Source organism: Astatotilapia calliptera, chromosome 4 (assembly GCF_900246225.1).
Source record: "Astatotilapia calliptera chromosome 4, fAstCal1.2, whole genome shotgun sequence".
NCBI classification, from domain to species: Eukaryota; Metazoa; Chordata; class Actinopteri; order Cichliformes; family Cichlidae; genus Astatotilapia; species Astatotilapia calliptera.
In genome coordinates, this window is record NC_039305.1 from 15,991,430 (window position 1) to 16,018,113 (window position 26,684).

General features: G+C 41.1%; 1 protein-coding gene across 1 annotated transcript; it reads left to right on the forward strand.

Moving 5' to 3' along the window:
- Positions 1 to 76: 76 nt before the first annotated feature.
- ern1 (endoplasmic reticulum to nucleus signaling 1) lies at positions 77 to 24,707 on the forward strand. The gene is made up of 22 exons (XM_026165066.1): positions 77 to 348; positions 8,797 to 8,917; positions 11,430 to 11,463; positions 11,598 to 11,670; positions 11,873 to 11,945; positions 12,920 to 13,042; positions 14,224 to 14,325; positions 14,425 to 14,686; positions 16,137 to 16,215; positions 16,437 to 16,596; positions 16,965 to 17,080; positions 17,195 to 17,389; positions 17,967 to 18,231; positions 18,327 to 18,417; positions 18,512 to 18,701; positions 18,953 to 19,052; positions 19,166 to 19,365; positions 19,727 to 19,874; positions 20,368 to 20,495; positions 22,500 to 22,623; positions 23,167 to 23,234; positions 23,325 to 24,707. The coding sequence occupies exons 1-22, from the start codon at positions 271 to 273 to the stop codon at positions 23,859 to 23,861; spliced, it is 3,267 nt and encodes a 1,088-aa protein (XP_026020851.1). The 5' UTR covers positions 77 to 270; the 3' UTR covers positions 23,862 to 24,707.
- Positions 24,708 to 26,684: the final 1,977 nt, after the last annotated feature.

Here is a 26,684-nt window from a genome sequence, read left to right on the forward strand (position 1 = left end):
GTATCGCTTTTCTCATTGGCTCACAGACTCTCGACATTTCCCCTCCTCCACTCGTGTGGATATCTATCCCAAAGTCCAACCCCCACGGTTTTCATTTCAGGAAGAAGCACATTTAACGTCGCATCCAGTGCGGCTGGCTCGATGCCTTTAACGTATCAACATTTACAAAACTATTTATAACACCTGTCTGCGAACCAGAAAGCGGTTTCTATGTAGTCTGCGGCCGCTCGGACCTCCCCAGCTGTCTATCCCGGTTTGAGACCAGAGAATATGGACTGGACAGTGAGCAGTCGGGCCCTGGTGTGGTGCATTTTAGCCCTGCTTTGCTACGCTGGTCTCCCACAAAAGGTAAGAGAGCTAGCTGGTTAAGCTAGCTAAACTTGGAGGACACTAACAGCAAAATTACAGTTATAAACAAAACGTGGACAGATATTTTTCACTACACGGGTGTCACCGCAGGGAGCTAAAGTTGTGTCATTGAAGCCTCTGTTTGTGTGCTTCGTGTTGCCCCAACATTACAGAAGTGAGCTAACACAGATGTTAGCTACCTGGCTGAAAAGCTCTAAAATTGAACTTTACTGGCACCAATTTTACATTTTCAGCGCTTCAGACCCGCTTCGCAAGCGAAAGAAGCAAACATGTTTACATTAACATTTTTGTTAAACATCTGAGTTATTGCGGAAAACGAGAAATTTTGTATTTACATGTTTAGACGTCTTCGTTTGCTTGTTTCAAAAACAGGATTTTTAAGTGTTTTTGTGGCTTGGTGATAAGTTAATACGCAGTATCTTTTACAAGCATCAGCACACATCCTGTCCCTTCACATCCACATCAGTAGCATCAGTAATCGCTGTAGGATATTTAAGCTGCAGAGGTGACAAACCAGACACCACAATGTGATGGCTTGAATAAACATTCTCCAAACGCTGGAGACATTGATGAGATATTACAATTGCAAGCTCAGTTCAAGGTAATGAGAGGTGGCTACAGAAAATGTGCTCCCTCTGTTGTTGGTTTTCTTAAGCTCGAAGGATAACATTGTGCATAAATTAAGCCATCATGCAGAAACACCTGCACTCAGTAACTGCACGCAAGAGATGGATTATGTATGAATTAGTACGTGTGCTAGTGATGTATTGGTATCAAATAACTTCTTCTTCTTTGCAAAAGAAATGGTTCTCACAAAAGCTTTGAAAAGCTGTAATTGGATCTGGGCGTTCTTTTAGTTCTGACCAAAACCCCTATGGCGACCCTCCCTATTATCCACAAACACCAATCCCATCCTCACCTATCCTGTATTGCTAACATCCTGTAAATGAGCCAGATCTCACAGTAAAAGGCTGGAGGCAGAGACTAAACCACTTCAGCTAAACAGGAGATTAAACTAGATTTATAATTCCCTATCATGTCTCAGGTTACTCTCTTAGCCTGTTAAGATGGTCTGTTGGTGTAGCGGGGGTGACGGATGATAGGCTATCTATAGATTCTGACTAACATGTGTCTGAGTGGTAGATATAAATTGGATATTTTCAGAGAATATATCTCTTTCCTTGTCACTGTTTTTAAGGTCAGCTGATTTTTTTTTCCATTGAGGGAAGGATGTCTCTGACTAAAAGCTTGCTAACTGTTTCAGCAAAACATAATATTTGTTTATAGATGCACTTTTTGTTTTTTCTAATGCCTCACTTTACACTCTGCAGGCTGTGTATAACAACACTATATTTAATACTTTTGTCCTCAGCTGTAGTTTACCCATTGCTCACAAGAACAGCATTTTATTTTCATCCTTATTTTTTCAGTATGGAGACAAGATTAAGGTTTGTTTTTAAAAGAAAATGGATAAAAGGCTGCGAGCTTACTCTGTCTTATCACAGGAGTGGATTGACTCCACTTTGACTGAGCGTGCCTGATCGTGGGCCAACATGTGACATATTCCACTTTGCAGCAAACGCATGGGGAGCATAGGTCCTTCAAACCTTCTTAGACCTGTCTTTGTTACACAGCTCCAGAGGAGAACCTTTATGTCTAGAGATATTACCAGGCTGTCCTTAATCCTAAAATACTAACGTCTGATGTTTTGTCACCCATGCGACTGTAGTCGGGTGATTTTCATTGTAGAGCCTTTTTTGTCATTTTATCAGATGTAGTATGTTCTTTTCTTGGTTCCTGTGTTGTTGGTTTTTTTTTTTTTTTTTTGGCTTCCTGCACAAAAGCAAGCTGCAAACACAGCTTATTGCTGCAGACAAGCTAATCGGTAGGACTGGCAGAGGTAATTTAGCAAGAAGTTAATTACCACGCGGAGGTAGTTTTTGACTGGTGAACTCTTAATGCAATTCACAAATTTCATTATTCCTCTTCTATTATTATTTATTTTCTAAAATTTATATTCACAGAACCCTCATCCCTCTTATGTATGTGATCCAAAAGCCCATGCTTCACAGCACAGCTTCTCTCAGGGTTTTTACTTAAGGGGGAAAGAAGCGAAATAATTTTCTGTTCTACTTCACTGTCTTTATCAACCCTGCTTTATAAAGTCTTTATTGTTCTTTGGCTCCTTAATGCGCTTCTCTGTAATCACATAATCGCCTGAGAGGTCAGATAATAAAGGAAAATACTTGTCTGTCGCAGTAACCTGTACTCAGACAGCCAAACACATGACTACATCTGCACACATGTTTTTATAGTCTCTCCATGGTCTGCTGCTCTAAATTATGAGCATGATGACGCTAAAACGAACAGGCCATGCTTTCTCTTAATACGCCAGGTATTTGAGGTGTGTATCAACCCAAACAGAGAGGTGAAATAGTTATCAGTATAACCCAGTCTGTTCCTAACCTCTTGTTGTACTGTACTTTGGTTGGCAGAAAGAATATGAGAACAAAAACAAACTGTTTTAACCCCTGTCTGTTGGTTGGTGATGTACTCCAGCATCTTATCAGACATGGAGGGTTGTGATGCATGTAACATGCTATCAAAGTGCTTTGTTTACACTCAGCTGGAAAGCTGCCAGTTACAGCCAGTCCCGTGTTCAGGTTGGTCTGGCAAGCAACAGGCTGTGAAGCACCGTGACACTTCAGTGACTGCTAACAGGGATACCATAAGCATTGTAGTCTGTGTGCCTTTAAGCCATGCTGGGTCTCATTGCAGAAGGAAAAGAAGATCTTTAGAATAAGCCAATCGTTTTGGTTTCACCTCAGTCTTGTAGTATTATGTAACACTCTTGTGCAATAACTTCACATTTCTCTTTTAGAAAAAAGAATGAGGAAATGAGAGGGAGTGCACCAATATTTCACCATTAACTTATACAGCGCTTTATAACTCGCATGCTCAATCATGGCTAGCAGCCAGATGCTGTCTAGCAGATGTCCCTGAAGCTGAATACTGTATCCACCAGCTGATGAATATCAGTGTGCGTCCAAGACTAGGAGGCTAGCAGATGTTTGGAGAGTTATTTGTTTGCAAAACCAAGAGTGCTGGTAAAGGTTACAGGGGGCCTAAAACTGGATTAGTTATGATTTTTCTCATGAGTTCGGCACCCAGTGGGAACTGTCACAGATGCACATTGTTGACACAAATGCTTGTATAGGATAGGTGAGACTACAGCAGGGGTTTTGTAGGCAAATGTAGAAGGACACAGTTTCTTTATGTAGATAGTGTGAAACTTTCAGGGTTTGTTTGGCCTTGGTTTCTGCACAGACTATTAAAGCATGCTAGTGTCTTCCCATTTTTTGAGCAGAATGACTCACAGGAAGAAAGAAGTGAGCGTTTTAACATGGTAAAATTTGGAGTTTAACTGTAATTTGGTGCTTTCCCACTAGTGTAGCCTGTATTACGTTTTCTATTCACTCTTAAAAGTGGGGAAATACACTCCTTTGTTTCTCCCCTTTCACTAGCGGTGCTTATCTGAGAGCCTCTTGTCTGTGCCAGATGGTAATCTTTGTGAAATGTAGAAGTAATTTAATTGAGTGCTGGTACACGAAGACAACACTTGAAACCTGGGTTGAAGAATATTTATGGTAGTCGTCATTAACAGAAAAGTGTTAAGACTCAAGGTTGATCTGGTGACCCCCTCTCAGCCTCGAGTCTGTCAGATCCTGTACTAATCCAAAGCAACCTGACATTCAACCACCCAGAAATTGCACTATGCATTGCTGTGTAATGACCTGCTATTGTATCTGACTGCCTTATAGTGCTGACACCACAGCCCGTAATCTGCCAGAGTAGCATCTGCTGTTTCCTCTGCATTTCCCAGCTTTGCCAGTCGTTTTACAGTATATAACAGTCAGTCCTTCTCTCATTTCTATGTTGCAATAATTTCAGTTAAAGTAAGTCTTGAGTAACATTGTTATTAGCTGTTTAACTGTATTAATAATATTTGAAGCACACGGAAAGCTGAAAACGGTGTCATAATCAAGTAGTGGTTTTAGAGATGTAATTACAGACCAATACAGAGGTGTTAACTGTTAAATAAACTGTTGGATACACTGCTGTTTATATATATTTATTTATTCATTTATTTATCTATCTCATCAAATTATCACGGTAGAAGGACTGATCAGGTTGGGTTTGTGCATTTTTCTGTGGGGAGGCAAGCACGTCCACTGGAGTTTTTTCCTGCCAGAAACTGAAAGGTGCCCACGACTTGGTTATCAAGAGTGGAGTTTCTAGCATTCCTTAGTGGGTGACTGGAGCACTCTTCACCCACAGTGTTGTTAATTCTGGCATAAGCCAAGTCATGGGGCTGGATTGCTTTGCCACTGTTATGGGTTTTGTGGGTTCAGTTGTTTTCCCTGCGCAGTCTTTCATTTTACTTTCTCTTTATTTTCTCTTTGTATGTACTGGTTTATCTCCTCCTTGTATACTGGCTATTTCTTTCATGTGCTGAACCCATGTCTGTTCTTGTGCCACATATTTCTGAGTAGGAGAAAAAGTTTGTGAAAGGATTAGGTGCCCGTATGGCTCGTCAGCCTACTAGTCATCTGTGCAGCGGGATGTTGAAGCACTCTTCTGAGTTAATCCATTGCGAAATCTGTTTTCAAGTAGAGTGACCAAAAAAATCCCTGAAGTCAATTTACGATTCCCTTTGTGCTCTTGGAGGCTTGGCTTACCTCTAGCTTTCATTTTATCTGGGATTATGGTATATAACGTTTATTTAGAAAAAAAAACTCAAAGAAAAGCTGAGCTGCTGCTGATAGAGGTTATACAGATAAAAAAAAAGCTGCATAGGTGGTGAGTTAACAGTTCGGTATGATATCAGGCAGCGATGACCCTCAATGCTGCTGCAGACTCTGACACATCATCAGTGTCAGTGTGACATGCAGCTCTCTCCAGCCACAGCTTTCTGAGTGCACACAGCCCGACCACTTACAGTCACCATCTTTCTCCGCCTCCTCAGCCAGTGGGCACTGACCTCTGGTACTGCATCCTGTAGTGTGCACAATACAGCACTGGGAGATCAGTTCGACAGAAAGACAGGAGTCTGTATGTTTGACATAGAGCTGGGCGATATAAGATTTTTTCATATCACGATATGTTTTTTTCATTTCAGGCAATAACGATATCTATCACGATATAAGCCAAATAACTATATTTGTAAGATTTAAATGTGCCGTTGCTCACAAGTAAAATGTGAAATAATCAGCAGCTTGTTTTTATTTAAATATTTATTTCCCATAATAAGTTCAACAGGGTAGATGTACTTAAGGAACATGAGACTTTTTCAGATAAATAAAGGCAAATATTGCAAACTACACAAAAGGCAGCCGCTAAAGCGTTTAAGTTTCAAAATAGAACAAACGAAACAGACTAAATTGTCAATTCCACTTAGAAACAAAATATTAATTCTAAAAATAAATCTTAGTTTGTTTTACAGAAGAACAGACAAAACTGACTAACTTTTGTCAATATCAAATAAACTGAGAACTAAAAGGAAATTCTCAATCTCTCCTTGTTGTATAGCTTAGCTTTTCAAACAGTTTTAACAGTTACTTTAGTCTGACAAAAGCCGAATGACGAATTAGCGCTTCCAGTCAGAGACTGAGGCTACGTCCACACGTACACGGGTATTTTTGAAAACGGAGATTTTCCGTTTTCGTTTTAAAAAATAATCCCGTCCACACATAAAGGCAGAAATGAAGGAAAACGCTGCTATGAACATGCCAAAGCAGCAGGTGGCGCTAGATTCCTAACCGTGCAGAAATGTTGGCCAATCAGAAGTCTAGAAGCCTCGGTGGGAAAAAGTAAACAAAGCTGGGGCACAGAAGCAGAACCGAGTCGTATGTGTGGAGGGACAGTAACTGTGTGTATATGTAAGCATTTAAACACTGCAGAGAGTAGAATTAACAGTAACAGTATTGTAGAAATTCATTTCACCGAAACAATAACGTGGCGCACAGTGTGACGTCAAAAAATGCGCACACCTTTGACGCTGCGTTTTCTCCGTTTTTCTAGTCCACACGTAAATGCAAAAACGGAGTTTTCAAAAATCTTCGTTTTCAGTGACCAAAAACGCAGTTTACGTGTGGACGAAAGGTGCAAACGCATAGAAAAATCTGCGTTTTCAAAAATACCCAGGTACGTGTGGACGTAGCGCATGCACCAGTTTATTGTATTTCCAGACTTGCTTTCGGCACAATTTACAGTGCACGCTACTCTGTTTTTTGTCAGACTTGAAATAGCCGAAATACCTTCACACTACGGAACTTCTATGGCTCTTCCGTTCGACAATCTCTCCGGCATTGGAACCATCATCTGTTTTCTCTTCGGTAACCTTCGGTCACGCTCGGTTGATTTTTCTAGTCGGCACACTCATTTCCTCCATTACCCGGGCGGTATGGTGGCTGGCTGCTTCCCAAACAAATACACATGTGCAGCTTGGCACTTGTGCTGTACGTAACAAGTCACGTGACGTGACACTGCGGCTGTGATTGGTTCGGCTCTGCGGTACGTAATTTGGATTGGCTGCTCTTTTTTTTTTTATTTTTAAGAGGACAAGAGCGGCAAGGTCTATCGCGATAGTTTAATTTTTCTATCGAGAAAAAGTTATATCGCGATACATATCGTTATCGTTCTATCGCCCAGCTCTAGTTTGACATCAGACATTTTGTGTTTTTAAATAGTACTATAAAGTAATATTCCACCCTAACTGACTCACCAACCCACACACAGCTCTGACTGATAAGTTCTGGCAGTTTTTGTCTGGCTGACGAGCACTTCAGCTTCCACAATCAGTAGACAAGTAGACAAGCTTCAAACCTCATCATTTCTAGACAAATGGTCCGTTTTCATTTCTCATGCAAAGCAGACAAAATGTAGTCTAAAGTCGAGTTGCATACTTCGTGGCAGCACGACAGTAGATTAACTCAGCCAAAGGCCCAGTTTGATAACCTTTTCACTAAGTAACTTTGGCTGTGGTGGTGAAGATTGAATGGCAAGAAAAATGGTTTTTATTTATTTGGTTTTTTTTGTTAAGATATTCTATCATTCTGTCCTTGATGAATTATGAAATCTGTGAATTGGTTCCAGAAAAGTGTTGCTGCCACTCTTAAAGACTTGATTGGGCATTAAGAGTAAGATTGCTGTACTGTGTTTGCATTCAAAAACTCATGGCGCATCCTGTGGTAGGCCCAATGCTGATTGGTTAAAAAGTTGGCCGGAACAGAAAAGCCAGCGGCCTTGGGGTTCGTCGTGAATAATGCTACGTTCCGGTTATCTCAGAACTTGGGAGTGACTGCACTCATGGGTTAGTGCATTCCAGACAGTGTGGGGAAAGCAAAAACATGATTTCTTGTAGGCTTTTTTTTTTTTATCAAGGCAAAGGTATTCAGGTATTGATCGCAATACAGTATAATCCTTGTCCTGTTGCGCTGAAACACCACTACAGCCTGGCCAGTGCTCTGTGTATGGCTTATTTAATGAGTCACAAATACAGAACAGTACTGATTTAAAGTTTTACAGTTTTAAGTTCAGGGTTGCCATGTTGGATTGTTAGCTCAGGGTTTCTGGGGGCTTCTTCGACTTTCCAAGCGGAAAATCAGTTCAGGGGGCTTTCTAGATTCAAACTTTGACTGGGAACTCGGAAATTCTGACTTCAGACTTTTTCTTGGAACGCACCACAACCATAAAAAAATAATCAAAAACTGTATTAAAAACACAGGCATTGGGTGCAGAACAAACTTTCTATTATTTGTAACACCCGTTTTCTCTTTAGCTGTTTGTATGTTTTACCTTTGCGACTGGCTGAAGGACCAACAGCACAAACCGTTGTAGCCCACAGCCCACATGCTTGTGAAACTGGCTTGCAAAGCTTCCTTGGCTCCATGTGGGACCAATGTAAATGCATGAAAAAGCCATAAGGGCTTATCCAGTAACCTTCCCCCTGTCATCCACCCTGTCAGCTTCTTTCTTATTGCGTCTTCTGCTGTATTGATTTGAAGTTCATTGATTTTCATAAGGGTGGCAAACTCCCTGGGGCAAATGACTGCCATGCAAGTTCTAGCAAAGGCTAGTTATTGCAGGGTGATGATGAAAGCATCTTTTTGAAGGTGTAACATTTTCTTCCGTCTGATGCCTTCGTCTTGCAGTGTAAACAATTTCAACATTTTCCTAACGTTTGCTTCAGCCGTCTGTGCAGATAACCAGTGTCTGACTGCAAATGAGATTGCAGTTCTTTCCTAGTGTCTGATTATGATTATTTTATTTTATTTTTTTTAACTTTGCAAATGTGATAATTTTTATTTGCATCAACCATACATAACTTGTTGTATTAAGAGCTGTTTGTGTTTGTGCTCTTTGTAGGGGCTTTGCAGTGGCAGCACAGTGTCGCTTCCTGAAAGCCTGCTCTTTGTGTCCACCCTGGATGGAAACCTGCATGCTGTTAGCAAGAAATCAGGCTCTATTAAATGGACTCTAAAAGAAGGTAAGAGGAGAGGACTGGAGTCAGGTTTAGGTCTTTGTTTGTATTTTTCTCTGTTCAGCCCCATTAAAGCCCTGGGTTTTTGTTTTTTTTTTTCCAAGCAGCCACAGGAAAAACAATGTATCCTGCTGCTTTTGAAAAAGAATAAAGAAAGTGTCAGAGAGGTGCCTCAAGCTCATTTTATTTATGTCATGTAAGCTGTTTTAGAAAACAACAATAAGACGTAAACTTAATAAAATAATTTAAAAAGAATGAGCTACAGACAACTATTCTTGTCATTTTGTTTCAGTTTAATTTTATTTTATTTATATAGCGAATCAGAACAGCAGTCGCCTCAAGGCGCTTAAATATTGTAGGGTAAAAGACTGTAATATTGGAGAGCCAATCAAATGACCACCTTTTATGCCAACACTTGGCAACAGTGGGAAGGAAAAACCCCTTTTAGCAGGAAGAAACCACAGGGATAGGCAGCAATCTGCCAGGACTGCTTGAGGGTGGGGGGAGGAAGATGGGACAAAAAACACAATATCCATGAATTGCACACTTCATAGATAATACTTGGCTTCCTTGTTAAACTGGCCTGTTGATTTGCAGTACTCCTTATGTGTTTTCTTTCCTTCTTTTATGAATGCAAGGTTGTGCACTTTGTCAACATATTAACACTAGGATTTAATTGTAACATCACATTGAATATTAGGCAATATTTAAACCCAATTTATTAAAATGGTGTAATGCTGTCTAGGGCTTATTTATACTGGTAATGACTGTAACCATGTGAACAAACTAAAAGCAGTTAAAAGACATCTATACCTATGAATTATATTGTCAGAATAGTTATTGACAGGTGGTGTTTTCTAGGCTTGAATCCTATTTTCAGTCCCTACTTGAAGAGAGTCTTTTGAAAGGCTCCATTATGCATGAAAACTGGTTAATTATTAACTGAGAGAGGGGAAAATATAGCCTGTAATCAAGGTCGGAGTGGGCCGGGGTAAGCAACGTTGCCGTACTGCACATGCACCGTGTGCAGTGATTACCATGTTAATGTACGAACTGTATGTTTGGGAGTTGTAGTAGATAAGATACACGAAGGGATAATTGGAAAACATTCAAGAGACATAATACGTGAGAAAGTTTCCCTGTTTTCTACATACATTTCTGATACTTTTCTGACATTTTTAAGATTGGTAAAAGTAGAGATGTGGGCCTGTAAGTCCGTCAGCTACCCCAATCATTAATAATGAGAGGCAGAAGCTGCCTCCTCCGCATCATCTGTTTTTCTGGAACAACTACTGAATATAAATGTAACCAGTTTTGTTCCAGGCTTTGCACACACCTGTTGTTGTGCGTCTGTCAGGCAACTGTAATCCTGCATAACGAAAAGGAGGCAGGAGTCTTTTATCTACACCAAGGCAGTACAAGTCAAGCCACATGCTTGCACGTGCACATGTCCCCTTACTGTTTGCTTATTACTCCGTGTTGGCTTTGTAAACATATACTTGTATTAAAGCCGGTCAGGGGGTAACATCCTTGTATGTAGCACAGAAAAATAAATTGTTTTCTCCACACCCTCTGTAACCACATTGAATGAATGCTCGTACTGTTCTTTAGCACCTCCATATAATCTGTGCTTACACCCTGCTATTGTTGACCCCTTTGGGTGCTTCCACAGAGATCAACTCCACCTGTTCCACACCCTGTATGTTCACAGTGTAAGGGAGGTGTGTGTTTAACCTGTTTAGATGGAGGCTTCACATTTTGACTGTTGTGTGTCAAGGAAGCACACTGGTATTTTAAAAGTCGTTGTAGTGGCTGGCCGTATTAGTGTTTTCTCTTTTTTTTAAAAGGGATTTTCCCTTCTTTTAGGGAACTGCTTGTTTGTTTGTGTGACATGGAAGGAAAATAAGATGTGATGAGAAAGTGACTGAAATGATGACAGCAGTAATGTTTCTTTGAAAATGAACCATCAATTTGTGTTTTTGTCAGATTAAATGATACGAATGCTTCTGTTTCATGTCATGTTCATATGAAACTAATTTTCACCTCTACTAAACAGCTTTCCACCAGATAGTCCAAATGATTGCATTAGTAGTAATACAAAGAGCTTGAAATATTTACTAAACTGGCAGAATTTCAGGTGGGAAATGCCCTGAAAGCTTCTTAATGCCTGTTTCCTTAGCAGGGCAGGAGTAAAAAAAAAAAAAGATTCTGTTTGCAGGATGAGCTGAGGAAATTATCACAGTTGTAATTATTTCCAATAAAACAATCACATTTTGTGCCTTAACAGTTGGTGTTTATTTGTCTGATTTATTCACTGAAAGCTGTTTGTTGACATGACTGTTTGCCTTTGATGTTTGCCACGGGGGGATCCATGTTCATTTGGACTGTGTGTCCTCTGCGATTTTAATGTCATCAGTGCTCATGTCATCCTCTTACTCAACCGCTCCTGGCAGTGCTTTTCATTGTTGGTTGATATTCTTGTCACTCCTGACTAGCATCTTCTGGTCTCGCTTCACAGATCCAGTTCTTCAGGTCCCCACGCATGTAGCAGAGTAAGTATCTTTGTGTTCACACGCATCCTTGTGTATTGTGTTTAACTGTCAAAAGATGGATGCAAATAATCGTGGCAATCTGTTGAGCTCATCTTGAGCCATGATCCTGATGCCGTTTTTCTTCTTTGCACCAGGCCGGCCTTTCTGCCCGACCCAAATGATGGCAGCCTGTACTCTCTAGGCGGGAAGAACAACGAAGGCCTCACAGTAAGAGGAAACAAACTTATCACACACTATAATCTTGCCCCCCCCCTCTTTACTTCTCACTTCTCTGTTCAGGGGAAAAAGTATCTAAAAGTAATACTCTCTCATTTTAACTTGCAGTTGTGGGGATGCATAGATTCCATATATAATTTTAGGATTGCAGATTAATATTGTTTTCTAATGTTCGTTCATTTTCCTTAAACAGAAATTACCCTTCACCATCCCTGAGTTGGTCCAAGCTTCTCCCTGTCGCAGTTCTGATGGAGTCCTTTACATGGGTAAGGTGCATTCATAAATAAAATGATTAGGACACTTTTGATTAAGCTCAGTGTTTTATTCTCGTGGCTGTGTGCAGTCCATGTCCTGTGTATCACCTTGTCTAGCTGAGCTGGTGACGTTCTGGCCTCATATCACAGTGGTTTTCTTTTCCACTCAGCCTGCTGTCGTTGCCTCTGCTCTTTTGAATTTGCAACAGTTAGCACAGAAAAGGTAATCTGCTGTGGTTACTATGTGTCATTGTTAAAAGAGAAGCGGCTGCCATTTGCCTCCCTGTGGTCATTATCAGTGAAGTATTTGCTTTCATTTAACTGACACTGCAGCCAGAAAAAGCATATTGGAGCTGATGAGTGTTACAAATTCTCACTACTTAAATTTGTTCATGTATGAATTTTTTGCAAAGTAGATTTTGCAGTTATCAGGGCCAAACAACCGTCCCTCTTTGTCTGCTTTCTGTCAATCAATCAAGCCATTTTCTGTATTATGGCTTTTGTATTGATCTATAACTAGCAATGACTGGCATTGCTTCTACACCCTGCATTGACAAAGTAGGCGAGGCAAGGAGTCCGTAAGCTGCTTATTGAATTACAGAATGGGTAACACCCATTTCTGTCAATCTTTAAATCCATATTGTTTTCCTTGGACAGTTTTCTTTACATGAGGCAAATATACGTTAGATGTTTTGCACTCTCTCCTGCTACACCTTTGTTTCCGTGTGACAAAACGAAGAGTAGGAAGTAAAATTGGAAAAGCCTCATGAGAAGGTGCCCTCTTTGAGGACGGACACACACAGTGGTAGTAAAAGCAATAGTGAGAATTAAAGTGTCACGATTGGATACATAAAACCCCGCCTATGAATATGTAAATATGAAATGCAACAACAGGTTTGTAGGACGTGATTATGAAATCGCTTTTGCAAGGAGCAGTTTGAATGTTGAAATCTTGGTAAGTAATTGTGTTATGTGCTCTCACACAGGTAAAAAGCAGGACTTGTGGTATGTGGTGGATCTGTTGACTGGTGAGAAACAGCAAACCCTGACCTCATCCTTTGCTGAGATGTTCTGCCCCTCTTCATCTCTTCTCTATCTGGGACGCACAGGTAAAAGCAAAACCAACCCAGCAACACAGTTAACTGACACAACAATAGTCTCTGTGGTTCATCCTGTTCAGTTGTTGATTTTAATCAACTAAGTTTATTTGTCTTGCATACTCTGGTAAGCCCAGACGGTTTGCAAACCATTGTTTGCCTCTTACTCATCCAATCTCCAACCTCGCCTGAAAGAGTGCCATCCCCTGATCTGCCCTTGCAGACTTTAATGTCTGGGTTAAACAGGATGTTATGGTCCAGCAGAGGTAGGCATTTTAGTGCTTGTCTGCCGACAGTGAGCTCTGTTGTGAGATGGGTGCAGTGCGCAAAATATGTAGTACAACCTGTCTGTGGGCCACTCTTTGCTTGTACTGTTGTTGGTCTGTGAGCCAGCAGGCTGAGAAGAGTAAAGTTACAACATAAAAAAAGCTGATGTGAAACAGTGTTAATAACAATGAAAAGTGTCACTGCAGTCACTGTCTATGCTTTTCATGCAGTTCTCCCATTCCTGGTGAGCTCTGCTGTTTCTCCCTGCTCTATTCCACCCCAATCCAAGCTGGAGGAGTGCAAATTAGTACGTCTGGGGGTGTGTGAAAACCCCCTCTCTCCCCTCCATCTGAATTTTATACACAGACGGGCACATTTGCAGGAGCATGAAAGCTTTAGCTCTAACTATAACTGCAGACATGGAACTAGAGTCCTGCAAATCTCATCCACCCATCCATCATCTCCTACTTATCTAGGACTTGGTTGTGGGGGTAGCAACCTAAGCAGAGAAGCCCACACCTCCCTCCCCCCAGTCACCACCTCTAGCTAAACCTGGAGAATATCTAGGCATCTCAGTGTGTGCGATTTTGATAACTGCCATTAATCCTGAACATGGTGTGAAGTCAAAACTTAATTTGTAAACACAGCATATAAGCTGACTTTTCTTTCTTTACATTCCCATTGTTGCAGAGGAAGTTGAACACCGCTTGACATCTTTCTTACCACCTGAAATTGGTTAAAAAAAGGCTTTTAGTAGGTTACTTAAGAAATCTGTAAAAATACTTTAAACTGCATCCCTGTCAAAAGTGGTCATCACAGCAGGCAGCTTGGCATATTTGATTTGTGAATATTTTCTTTTTGATTTGTATAAGCACAAAAATGTCTTCCTTTTGTGAACATATCCCTGCTGTTCATTTCTCCGTTAGAGTATACCATCACCATGTATGACACCAAGAGCAGAGAGCTGCGCTGGAATGCCACCTACTCCGACTACGCCTCCACCCTCCCTGACGATGACACCAAATACAGTAAGATCCTTGGAACGTCTGTGTGTTTTATAGCTTTAGTTTCCTATAACACTATAACACTATAACACGTCTGCTTTTTTCTTTTTTTGTCTTCCTCAGAGATGGCTCATTTTGTGTCCAATGGCGACGGCCTTGTGGTGACCGTGGACAGCGAATCTGGAGATGTCCAGTGGGTCCAGAACTATAACTCTCCGGTGGTGGCCATGTATATCTGGCAGCGCGAGGGCCTCCGCAAAGTGGCCCATACTAACGTGGCCGTGGAGACCCTACGTTACCTCACTTTCATGTCTGGAGAGGTCGGCCGCATCACGCAGTGGAAATACCCATTTCCTAAGGAGAAGAAGCCCAAGAACAAATTCATGTAAATTATGCTTTTGTATGCTTCACTGCTAAAGTGGATATTGCATGCTGCTTCCTGGAGGTCAGAATTGTTTCTTTCTGAATATTGTTAGAGCCAAACTGATTCATTCAGTTTCTGGAAACAAGCATTGGCTAAGAGTTCTCTCAGGCATGTTTCAGCATTTTGTGTGAATCACACTAAGAGGGTGGAATCAAAATATACTTTTATTTATCCAGCCTTTGATTGCGTACTGTTTGAGTCTAGACATGCAATATCTAAGTGGCTGCCAGAAGGCCCGAGGCCTGTACTATGAAGCAATTTAAACATACCCAGAAGTGCAACTGTCCACTAATCAAAGAACTGGGTGTTGGATCTCCAGCTTGCCCTGATTTGTTACCAGCATGTAAATGTGCTTTGTAGTTAAAACGACTTTTATGGGGCTTTGTTAGACTAAAAGTGTTACGTAAATGCAGACCATTTACATCATCATTTACCAAAAGCAAAATGGCAATCACACAACGGTGGTTATCGACTCTGGAGGTCAACCCAGGTTTTCCAAATCTAGCTGCGAGCACGTCCACATAGTATCAGTGTTGGTCCCAGATAACCTGTTGCAACGGCTGAGCTGAACATTATTCACGAGAAAAACAAATCATCTGAAAAGTGAGCAGTTTACAAATAACTGCCGTATCAGTGTGACATCATTAAGACAAAAGTAGATCTAGATAGTTTCAGCCTCATTCTTTCTGCTGCAACCCTGCTATTGTTAAACTCATGTTAAACATTTAGGGGCAAGTAAAGTAGAAATACAAAAATATAATTCAAATAGTATGCAGGCTTGTTTACTGTCTCACTGTCTCAAGTACTTTGGTGCATTAACAGGTTGTGTAACGTCTTTACACTGACATAAAGGGGAGTTTCACTGACCCGGCTCACTTAAGATCAAAGTGTTCTTTATGTGGCCTTTGATGTAAAATGAGTTTGACATCCCTGGTTTAGACCATGATGTTCTATTTTCTACTTTTTTAAAAAAAAAGATAACTAATTGTTTGGCAATGATTTTACATGCACTGTTCTTTTAGCTTAAACACAACTTGCTCCAGAGCCGGTTAAATCTGCAGAGTAACTAACGTACCACAGAAACAAGTGACCCGCCTCCAAATCCCTGAAAACCCAGGGTTATACCAGAAGCCTCCTCGCTAACCTAAAGCCCAATTGTGTATTACAAGCCTCTAGTTTCAGCTCTTGTTTCGCACTCTTGTATATTTTTACGTCTTGCATCAACACCTGCTGATGGAAAAACATTCAACGGGTTTCAGTACCTAGATCCTCTGTGAAAGTTTCGCCTGTATAGAGAGGTGATTTCAGGGAACTTGTTTTTTTTATTTTTTGGAAGTGGTTTTAAATTTTTCATGGTGTGTAGATTCTGTTGTTAGGTTGCTTTATTTTGACTCTGCTATTTGTTTTACAGGGCTACTTTGTATGTGGGCAAATACTCGACCAGTCTGTATGCTTCTCCCTCCTTGGTGCACGATGGAGTCACTGTGGTGGTGAGTGATGGCTGCATTTCTGTGTTCATTTCAGTAAAACATAAGTTGTGCATGACAGAGCATGTTTTGTCTTAGCTTGCCTCAGCTCAGGTCATTTTGACTCACAGGCCTTGACTCCGTAACATTACTGTACTCTTGGGCTTACACAAGAAGCCCATGAGGAATCTGCTTGATTACTCTGACTCGCTTAAATGTTTGTATTTGTGTTTGTGTATGTTTAGCCTCGTGGCAGCACATTCCCCATGCTGGAGGGCCCGGATAGCCAGGAGTCGGAAGAAGACAAAGAATGTGTCATCACACCCAGCACCAGCGTGAAGTTCAACGCTGCGCTCCGTGAGCGGAACCAGGTCAACTTTATGAGGAACTACCTGCTTCTTATAGGTACTACGCCAGTATAGAAACCAGACAGTAATATTAGGTCTAACCTACTAGCTTGTTTTATTTTATTTTCTTGATGCAATCAGAAAGCGGGTATCACACCTTTTGTTTATGTGCTAAGGCGTGTGGGTTTTGCACACAGGTTTCACACAGTTCAGGACCTTAAATGATCCCGTGTTCTTTCAGTGAAGATTTTGAGCCGACACTGCCCTCTGCTGGATACATTGTGGACCCACTATAGGCTTTTCTTTGCATTGAAACACAGGCAGAAAATTATAACAGTTGAAACTGGTTTCTAGGTGAATGTTCATGAGTTTCCTAATGATAATGATGACAGTAGTGATATTTTAAAAATATTCTTTGTTTATCAGGTCATCATGAGACGCCTCCAGAAGCTCACACTAAGATTCTTGAAAAATTCCCCGACAGCTTCCCACGCCATCAAGCTAACGTCATCCCACCAACGACTGACAAGAAAGTAGAGGAGGTTTGTCAGTGTGTCACCCATTAGTTATTTTAAGGTTTTATGCAGAATTTTAATAAATGTACTCTTGCTTTTCTGCCTTTTTCCTAATTTTTGTGTCTCTTTGCCTTCATGTAGAAGGTTAATGACAGCGGTATGGATGATGGGCCCCCTTCAGCTGTCCCTGAGACGTCTATCCAAGAACCTGGGACTGGTGGCCGCGCTGTGCGCCCAGAGGCCCCGGTGGATTCGATGCTTAAAGACATGGCTACCATCATCTTCTCCACATTCCTCCTGGCTGGCTGGGTTGCCTTTGTGATTACATACCCCAAAGTAAGTCAGTTACAGCCTTCCATTGAGCTGTTGATCATTTAAGATTAACTGTGAGGTTTAAAAAAACTATTATGAAAGAAGTAGGAAGAAAAACCTAAAGTGTTTCAAATTGATTAGCGATAAAGCATTGTATTAGTTTTTAATAAATTATGGTAATACATAATTAATATTTCCCATTTCTAACTAGTTCAAGTGGAGCTACTGTTAACGATTTTATATAAAATGAGGTTATAGAATAGAGGAAATGGAGCCTGATCAGTTTGTTTTTTGGTTATGATCACACTTTTAAAGATTTAATTTTAGCTTTTGCATCTCTCAGAACTTCTAAAATTGTGCACTGGCTTTTCAAACATTAATTTCTGAGAAATATTATAGATGATTTTAGAGAATTTGTTAATCTCCAGATTGCTACTAAATTGCTTTTCACCATTGGTTCAAAACCAGAATGAACAGTTATTGTCACCTAAAATAGTTGCTAGGTGACAACACACATTTACACTTAACTGCTGTGTTCACATCACTCACAGCTACCAATCAGTTGACATAGAGCGTTAACACATTATTTGTCTTCTAACAGAGTATGCACAAGCAGCAGCAGCTGCAGCACCAGGAGTTCCAGAGACAGATGGAGGAGAGGTTGGAGATGCTGCAGAGGCAGCAGCCTTTTCCACCTGCAGAAGTAGGCATGGGTTTGACTCTAGAGAGCGACTACCTGGAGGTGGCACGCACTCGCTCCGAATGCTCAGACCACAGCAGCCCCAATGTCACCCCTCGTGCCTCCAACCACTCCAACTTGTCTGTGTCTGAGCTGGGGAGCTCAGCCAATGAGCACGAAGATGGAGGTAACGACTGGAAAAATCGCAGCCACACTCTTTAGGCTTGTTCAGCACTTTAATGGTTTAATCTAGCTTTCACTGACCAACATTTGTATTATCAGAGGCAGACTCCAGTGTTGTCAGAGTGGGGAACATAACTTTCCATCCCAAAGAGGTCCTGGGACATGGTGCTGAGGGGACTATTGTGTACAAGTAAGTTAACCAGCTAGTGGTTATTCACAGTGGTGGTTTTTTAAACTGTAAAATGCTGATGACCAATGTTGTATTTTTACCATTTCTCCACTAGGGGTCAGTTTGACAACCGTCCAGTTGCAGTGAAGAGGATTCTCCCAGAGTGCTTCAGCTTTGCAGACCGAGAAGTTCAGCTGCTGAGGGAGTCTGATGAGCATCCAAACGTCATCCGCTACTTCTGCACGGAGAGGGACCGTCAGTTCCAGTACATCGCCATTGAGCTGTGCGCTGCCTCCCTTCAGGAGGTAATCGCTGGCTTTTTTGGGAGTATGGAGAAGCTGATTTTAGGTTTCCTTAAAAGTGCCTTATTCCTGTGTCATTTGCATGTAGTTGTCTGAATTTAAGACTAGCACAGGATGGTTTTCATTGTCACTTTCTCACAACAAGCACAATAAAGGACTTCCTATGTTAAAAATAATTTTGCAAAAAGTGTCAACTTTTCACAAAACTCTTATAAGTTTCTGATTGTGCTAATGGCTGTCCTTCATCTCTCTAGTATGTGGAACGAAAGGATTTCAATCGTCATGGACTTGAGCCTGTTATGCTTCTCCAGCAGACCATGTCTGGACTGGCCCATCTGCACTCCCTCAACATTGGTATCCATCACTGAATACAAAATAGTGTTCCTGTTTTCATTGTCATTAAGTTTTTTGTGTGCCTAAACAACTCTTTCTGTCTTTTTCTTTTTGTCCTCGTATTTTTTCTTCAGTCCACAGAGACCTGAAACCTCACAATATTCTAGTGTCCATGCCCAATGCACACGGTCGGGTCCGCGCCATGATTTCAGACTTCGGCCTGTGCAAGAAGCTCGCAGTGGGCCGCCACAGTTTCAGTAGGAGGTCTGGGGTGCCCGGCACTGAAGGCTGGATCGCTCCAGAGGTCCTCAGCGAGGACTGCAAAGACAACCCGGTGAGTTGGTGGTAGTTCTGCAGCTCTGTAATTATTACTGCAAGGTCAACTCTTACTGTTTCTATTGGGGAAATAAAACTTCCAACCAATGCAAGTTTAGCTAATACTTGATATTTGAAGTGGATGCTTTTGAGAGTAAGGTGAAAATTTTTTCAAAGGATTGCAGAGCCCAATCCAGGATTAATAACAATAATACTAATATATATGTTGCAACAATGCTTTTAAATTGGTGTTAGCCTACATGCTGGATAATTTGTGTAAACAGAAGAAACCTTGTTGATGATGATGTTGGTGGTTATGGTTCTGTTTCATTATATACACAGCTGTGACCTCCTCTTTTCTTCCTCTCTGTCCCTTGTAGACCTGCGCAGTTGATATTTTCTCTGCTGGTTGTGTCTTCTACTACGTTGTGTCCCAGGGAAGCCATCCTTTTGGCAAATCACTGCAGAGGCAAGCAAACATCCTACTGGGCTCGTACAGCCTGGACCATCTGCAGAATGACAAACATGGTGAGGATTCAGCTTCTGGTTTTGGTAAAAGTAATGCAGGTTAAGTCAGATGATTGTGTTGTTTGAGGACTTTGGGGTTTCTCATTTTAAGGCAAATTAATTTAAACCTTTGAAGATTTTCCCAGTGTGTCCACATAGTCCTCTCAGTCATGGAAAGGTTTCTTTAAACAGCACATCCTGATGGACTTCAGACCTGCAGACAAGAACTGGTTCATTCGGACGAGAAAAAACAAACAGATACAAACTTGACAACATAGCCGAAACATATCACTGAAAGTAAAAAGAAATACACGTTTAAGGAGATTCATATTCAAATTTTGGACAAAACAGAAAGTTAGAAAGAGGAGCAAAAGATGCAATATTTAAGCCACAGAAGTGTCTTTGAAAAGAGTTGTTGTTGTTGTTGTTTTGTTTTTTGTGTGTGTGTCTTTGTAATTGTATGTGTTAAGAGGTGTGGCACATTGTCAGAACTGCTATGTTTATGTCTTGCCAGGTGACATTGTAGCCAGAGATCTAATAGAGCAGATGCTGAGCATGGATCCCCACCGGAGGCCTTCGGCTGAAAGCGTTCTTAAGCACCCTTTCTTCTGGAGCCTGGAGAAGGAGCTGCAGTTCTTTCAGGTTACTCTTGTTTTTACCCTACCTGGTAAATTTCACTGCATGTTGTAAAAACGACTCCTCTGACACTGTTCCTGATGTGGTGTAAACCTTGCCAGTATACAGTGGTACTGCAGACTAGTCTGTGTATAGACCCTGAACTTCCTTAAAATGTTCTAAATGGTGTAGAGCACATGTGTCAAACTCAAGGCCCGCGGGCCACATCTGGCCTGGCGGACATTTATATCCGGCCCACGAGATCATTTTATATAGATTTATTATTATTGTTATGCATGGCCCGGCGATATAAGGCGCTAATAACACCCAAACTACAGATCCCATAATGCAGCGCTGCAGCCTCCTTGTTGAACGCTAGGCTAGCTGGGAACATTCTCGCGTCAATCAAGTCAAACTTCTGTTATTGTGAAGCTAGCCGCTCACAATGGTGGAGAGAAAAGTTGATTCTGAAAACGGAGCCTTTCAGCACCGGTGGGAGGCTGAATATATGTTTACAGACATTGCCGGTAAATCCGTGTGTCTTATTAGTGGAGCTAATGTGGCTGTAATTAAGGAATTTAATTTAAGACGGCACTACGAGACAAAACATCAGGATGAGCTGAAAAACCTAAATGCAGAAACTACAGAAAGTAGAAGAGCTAAAGAAGAATCTGACATTTCAGCAGACGTTTGTCACCAGAGCAAAATCACAAAGTGAAGCTGTTGTGAAAGCAAGTTTTATTGTAGCAGAGGAAAAAGCCAAATCAGCGCGGTACCACTCTGAAGAGCTGCATGATGAAGGTGTGCGACGTCTTGTGTCCAGACAAAACGCAGATTTTGGCAAATGTGAGCCTGAGCAGAGACTTATGTCAGAGTGTAACCCTGAGACAAACTTGTTGGACTTACAAAAGATGGAGCGCCGGTGTTGTGCGGTGAAAAAAGCGGACTAGTCAGCAGGATGCAGTACAGATGCAGGAGAACTGTACCGGCGAGTTAACAGCATATCACTGCATCAGACACCAGGAAAGGCTGTGTGGTAAAGTCCTAAAATGGAGCATGTAATGATCACCGTGATGCAAACCGTAAATTTGATCCAATCTAAAGGTTTAAATCACCGTCAATTTCAGTCTTTTATGTTTAGATTCAGAGTTTGCCGACATTCCTTATCATACAGAGGTCCGTTGGCTGAGTTGGGGAAAAATTCTCAATAGTTTTGGAGCTCAGCAAGGAAATCTCAGTTCATGGACATGGCATGTATGATGCGGTGAAGCTGTCACAAATGCACCAGTGCAACTTGCCTCACTTTCCCTGTTGCCAAGTAATGTTGAACCAAGTCAGTGCAACAGTGTTCCCAAATGCGCACTTTGCTGATAAACTGAGCGCACGGCGCTTTGGTGACTTTGAAGCACAAAAAGAGAATTTACAGTTGAAACTGCACCTGTGCAGATTCAGATGGAGCTACATTCTAATGGGACACTCGAGGGAAAGTACGACCCGCCGGGTTTATTAGTTCCATTCCTGAAGCAATGCTCAGCTCCGTCTACATGCGGCTCGAACCTTGTGTATGTTTTCATTTATTTTTTCTGGTTTTGGCAGCATGTTCATATTTCTAGCTTGCATAATTTTGACAGGATATATTTTTATAAAAATATTTAAAGTTAAAGTTTATTTTTTTAAGTTTATTCTGGAATTGTATACCTGTCTGTTTTTATTCATATTTATGTTTAAAAAACACTGTTTTAGTGTGTTCAATAAATGTTTATCTTGTCTGGCGACCTAAAGTGTGCCTTGAGGTTTGGCCCCCTGTGCAATTGAGTTTGACACCCCTGGTGTAGAGTATGTTCAGCTTCCCTTTTTAATAATAAGCTTCTGTATAAATTTAAAAACAAGTGCTTTTGATTACTGTGATATTAACTTCTACAATACATTTTTTTATTTAAATAATGCAATAATATTGTCATTGAGAACAACACTCCAGACTGCCTGCCATATTATATTCACCGGGTGTTTTTTGTTTTTGGTTGTTTTCAGGATGTGAGTGACAGGATAGAAAAGGAACCGCTGGACGGACCAATTGTGAGACAGCTGGAGAGAGGGGGGAGGACTGTTGTCAAGGGTGACTGGAGAGAGCACATCACAGTGCCACTGCAGACCGGTATGAGACTGACTGTGCACAAACTCCTGGAGCCTCTTTTTGTAAAACGTTCTTCTTGTTTGTTGTGTGAAATTAGACTTGACAGTATTACACGTTACACAGTGACACTTGTACCAGTTCATCTTACAACTTGTTTAAGTGCCTCACTGTATGTTCAGTTGCATGCAGCATCCTGCTGCCAGAAAACATTTGAGCATGTGGTTAATTAAGCATGCTACTTCCTGTCAACAGCGCCATTTGACCCAGTATCACAACAACAGATTCTCCATGGACTCTGCGCTCATTTTTATTGACTTATAAAAGATTTGGAACAGATATTAATGATTAATCCAGAGATGATGTAGATAACAAAGGATTCACATTTAATAAAGATGAAATGGTACACATACCTTTCTACATGTTTTTAAATACAAGAGACACTTGGAACCATGCTCAGTTCAAGCTACAGCTTCACTAGTTTCAGGACTTCCTTTGTACTGATTCTGTGTTTAGAATTCATTTTTATGATCGATGCCTGAGCTCTGAGTTTTCCTTGTGTGGCAGATCTGAGGAAGTTTCGCTCCTATAAGGGCGGGTCAGTCAGAGACCTGCTGCGTGCAATGAGAAACAAGGTAAGAGTTTTTCCTTTATAACAAACAGCTTTGTGCTAAAGTGAGCCTGTTTTGCCACCGTCACATTCATGGCTGACCTTACTTCAACAGAAACACCATTATCGAGAGTTACCCACTGAGGTCCAGGAGACTCTGGGCTCCATCCCCGATGACTTTGTCTCCTATTTCACCTCCCGCTTTCCCCACCTACTGATGCACACCTACTTGGCCATGCGGACCTGCGCGCCTGAGAGACCATTCCTGCCTTACTACTGCTCTGCAGAACAGCTTGCTAAGACACAGGCCCAGTTAGCTCACCATGGGCCGCAAAGACATAATGAGCCATGCACTCAACACCTGCCAACACACACATCCACAGCTTCCTCACCACCCCAGGAGTCTACACATTTGTCACTGCCGGAGCAGGTGTGTCACACAGCAGCTGCTGAATCAGTGCCCTCATCAGCACCGGAGCCCATATTGTCACATATCCCGGTTCAGACAGTGCAGCCGGCAGAGCCAGCACCGTCCACACAGACTGACTCACACAGTCAGACCTCAGAATCAACTCTCAGGCAAAGAGAATCCAATCAGCCTGAGGTGACCCCACTGACAAATCCTCCTATACTGGACAACAAACCAGTGTGAACTAGACTAGAGCCAGGTGGATCCAGCTCAGATGGGAGCATTGCCTTAAAGTGTGAGGGAGACAAAAGGAAAGGTTGGACTCCTGGTTGTGGCTGTGCTGTGAGTCGGTGAGGACCAGGCCTGCAGTGCCTGGGATTCACCGCCAGATGCGGCCACTGCATCCTGCATTAAGTGCCTTCTGCTAACCTGCATTAAAATGATCCCCAGCACGAGACTGTCCACGAGCCACCCTGAGAAATCCAGCAGGTGTTGGATGTTCTATTGTAGCCAAACTGAGTGAAGAAAGCTTTTAATTTTATTACGGCATGTCCAAAAAGGTGTATCTGGTCTCCAGTGTGGGGAAACGGGTCCAGATGTTGTTGAACACTTGGGTAGTTTTATTGTGCAATGTTGTGTACGTCTTGGTGAGCCTGTTCTCTGCACAGATACTGTATGTATATTTTTGTACAGACCAGTTCAGAATTTGGATCATTGATGATAAATCACTTGATGTGGCCGTTGTGCCTTTTTTTCCCCCTTTTTCCCCTTTTTAATATCACTGTGCTGTATGTGTACAGATGTTTTAAAATTGACTATGCTAAATGTGCTTGATTCCAGTTAATGCTGCTGCTAGACTGCTTCTCTTTTGTCAATCAAGACTATTGAGCTGACTCATTAAGAGTGGGCTCCTCCAAAGGGTGTTCAGAGTGACGTCTGGATACAGTGGGGTTTTTGTAATCCTCCTCTTTATAGAGTCAAATTAGGAGTTTGGAAGTCAGGCTGCAAAATGCTTGTGTAATAACTTTTTCAGGGGTGTCAAAGTGAAGTTAATGACTTGCACATTAAATTCTATTGTTTTTATACTGATATTTTGTGTGTTTTGAGTGTGCTGCATGCCACAGTTTTGTAAGGTCTGTCATATTTGTCTACAAACTGTAAGTTTAACAGTTTCACCTGCTGTTGCTTCAGGCAGCTGGTGTTGTCTGACTTAGCAACAGAAACTATTAACTCTGAACCTCCTTTGGCATTATTATCAGCACAAAAACTGTGCGCCAGGAACTTAATGGCATGAGTTTCCATGACTAGCAATAACATGTAGGTGCCCCACGACCTTTGTCCATAGTGTATCTCAAAGGTTGGAAACAAAAGCCAGAAGTACCTGATGTTACCTTTCTAAGATGCTTCATGTAGTGTTCAGGGTATGAATGATTTGATGGCCTTAAAGTACAGAAGATGTAAATATTATTTTGGGTTGCTGTGCTTATACTACTACCACTGGAAAGGTTCACCTGATTTTGCCTAATTTCTGAATTAACCATCAGAAATAACACAAGACAAACCTGCAGGTATGACAAAGATGTGGGGCCTGCACTACTTTTATGATCCTTTAATGTGTAATCATAGACATAGAATCTACCATCAACAAAGGTACAAAGAATTAACTCCAATAGTGAGCTGTCAGTAATTTTCATTAATAGCAAATGGTTGATTTTACCTAATTCAGTGAATCCTGAGTTTAAAAAAAAAAAAACAAACAAACAGTAAAAACATCAAATCATGTACACCTTTTAGCTTTCTGAGCTTTCAGTGTCAGCATTGTACTCATAAAGACCTTCAACATCAACATAATTCAAAATGATCAATTTCCAGTAATGGAATACAATCCCTCTCACAATGTCTAATAAAAATAAAATTTGTTTCCTGGAGCCTGGAGGTTTTTCGAGACCCAAGTAGTTCAACTGCTTCCTTTGGCAGGTCCAAATCTAATTTTGGATCAAGTCATTAAATTCTGGCTGAGTGAATAACTGGGGAGCAGATGAGCTACTGGATTTGGATGTGTAGTGAAGTATCCACAGTCGAAGGAAATTATATCTGGATCATGTTTGCAACTGCCACTTCTGGGGAAAGAAAAAAAAAAAAAAAAAAAAAAGTGATATAATGGAGCAAAACTTATAAAATATTTTTTGAAGCCACCAACACAAAATTAGTAAAGACAAGGTGTTGGATTTCATGCTGTAAATATGATGCAGGGCAGTGTTATTTATAGCAGCTGCCCTGTAAACACATTCTTGCACATATGCAGTGGATATTCACCCTGGTTACTTATGAAAACAACTTGGTCTCTTTGCAAAGCATAAAATACACAAATCCTGTTTATCGTAATGATGTGGATATTATTACTAGGCTTTAGTAATAACTCAGTTTTTTGTTTGTTTTTTTAACACGTTTAAGGTAATTTGCTAGTGTATAGTTTTTAATGTTTAACTGACATGAGCTGTTTTGGTTACTTTTCTCAGGCTGCTGGTGACAGACAGCCTCTCCTTGGTTGAAGCTAAGGTGTGGCTCGAATAGTTTACTTATTATGGTGACATTATTTGTACTGCTCAGGTCAAATCAATCCAATGTCACTTCTTTTAGCTTTTTGTGTTCTAAGTTTTAATGTTGACAGTGGTTTGGCCACAACTTACGGCTGGGCTAAAGCAATAAAACAAGAAGCATATTTGTCATTGAAAGAGGAAATGTTAATTTATCACACATCCATAACCTTACATATGATTAAGGTGATCAGAGTTCATAACAAATATTGGTAAGTTTGAATTTTCCTTTTCTTAAAAGTTTCAAAAGCTCTGTTTTGTGCTCAGATGCTCACTCATCCCGGTTTTTACAGCATAGTACAAAGACGGGACACAACATACCATACTGTTTCCAATATGGTAGGCTTCAACACTACTTAGATCTATCCTATTAAACAATGTTAACACATTTTGGTACTTATTTTGTCTGAATCTTTAAAAAGCCTTTTCAAAATACCTTTATTTCAAAAATTAAAACGCAAACAGCTTT

What these genes read in the sequence shown, in the direction of transcription:
- ern1 (XM_026165066.1), top strand. Translation starts at nt 271, where the DNA reads ATGGACTGGACAGTGAGCAGTCGGGCCCTGGTGTGGTGCATTTTAGCC. An exon ending in GTCCCCACGCATGTAGCAGA is followed by an intron (nt 11,464 to 11,597) that starts GTAAGTATCTTT and finishes TCTTTGCACCAG; the next exon opens with GCCGGCCTTTCTGCCCGACC. An exon ending in GAGGGGACTATTGTGTACAA is followed by an intron (nt 18,418 to 18,511) that starts GTAAGTTAACCA and finishes TTTCTCCACTAG; the next exon opens with GGGTCAGTTTGACAACCGTC.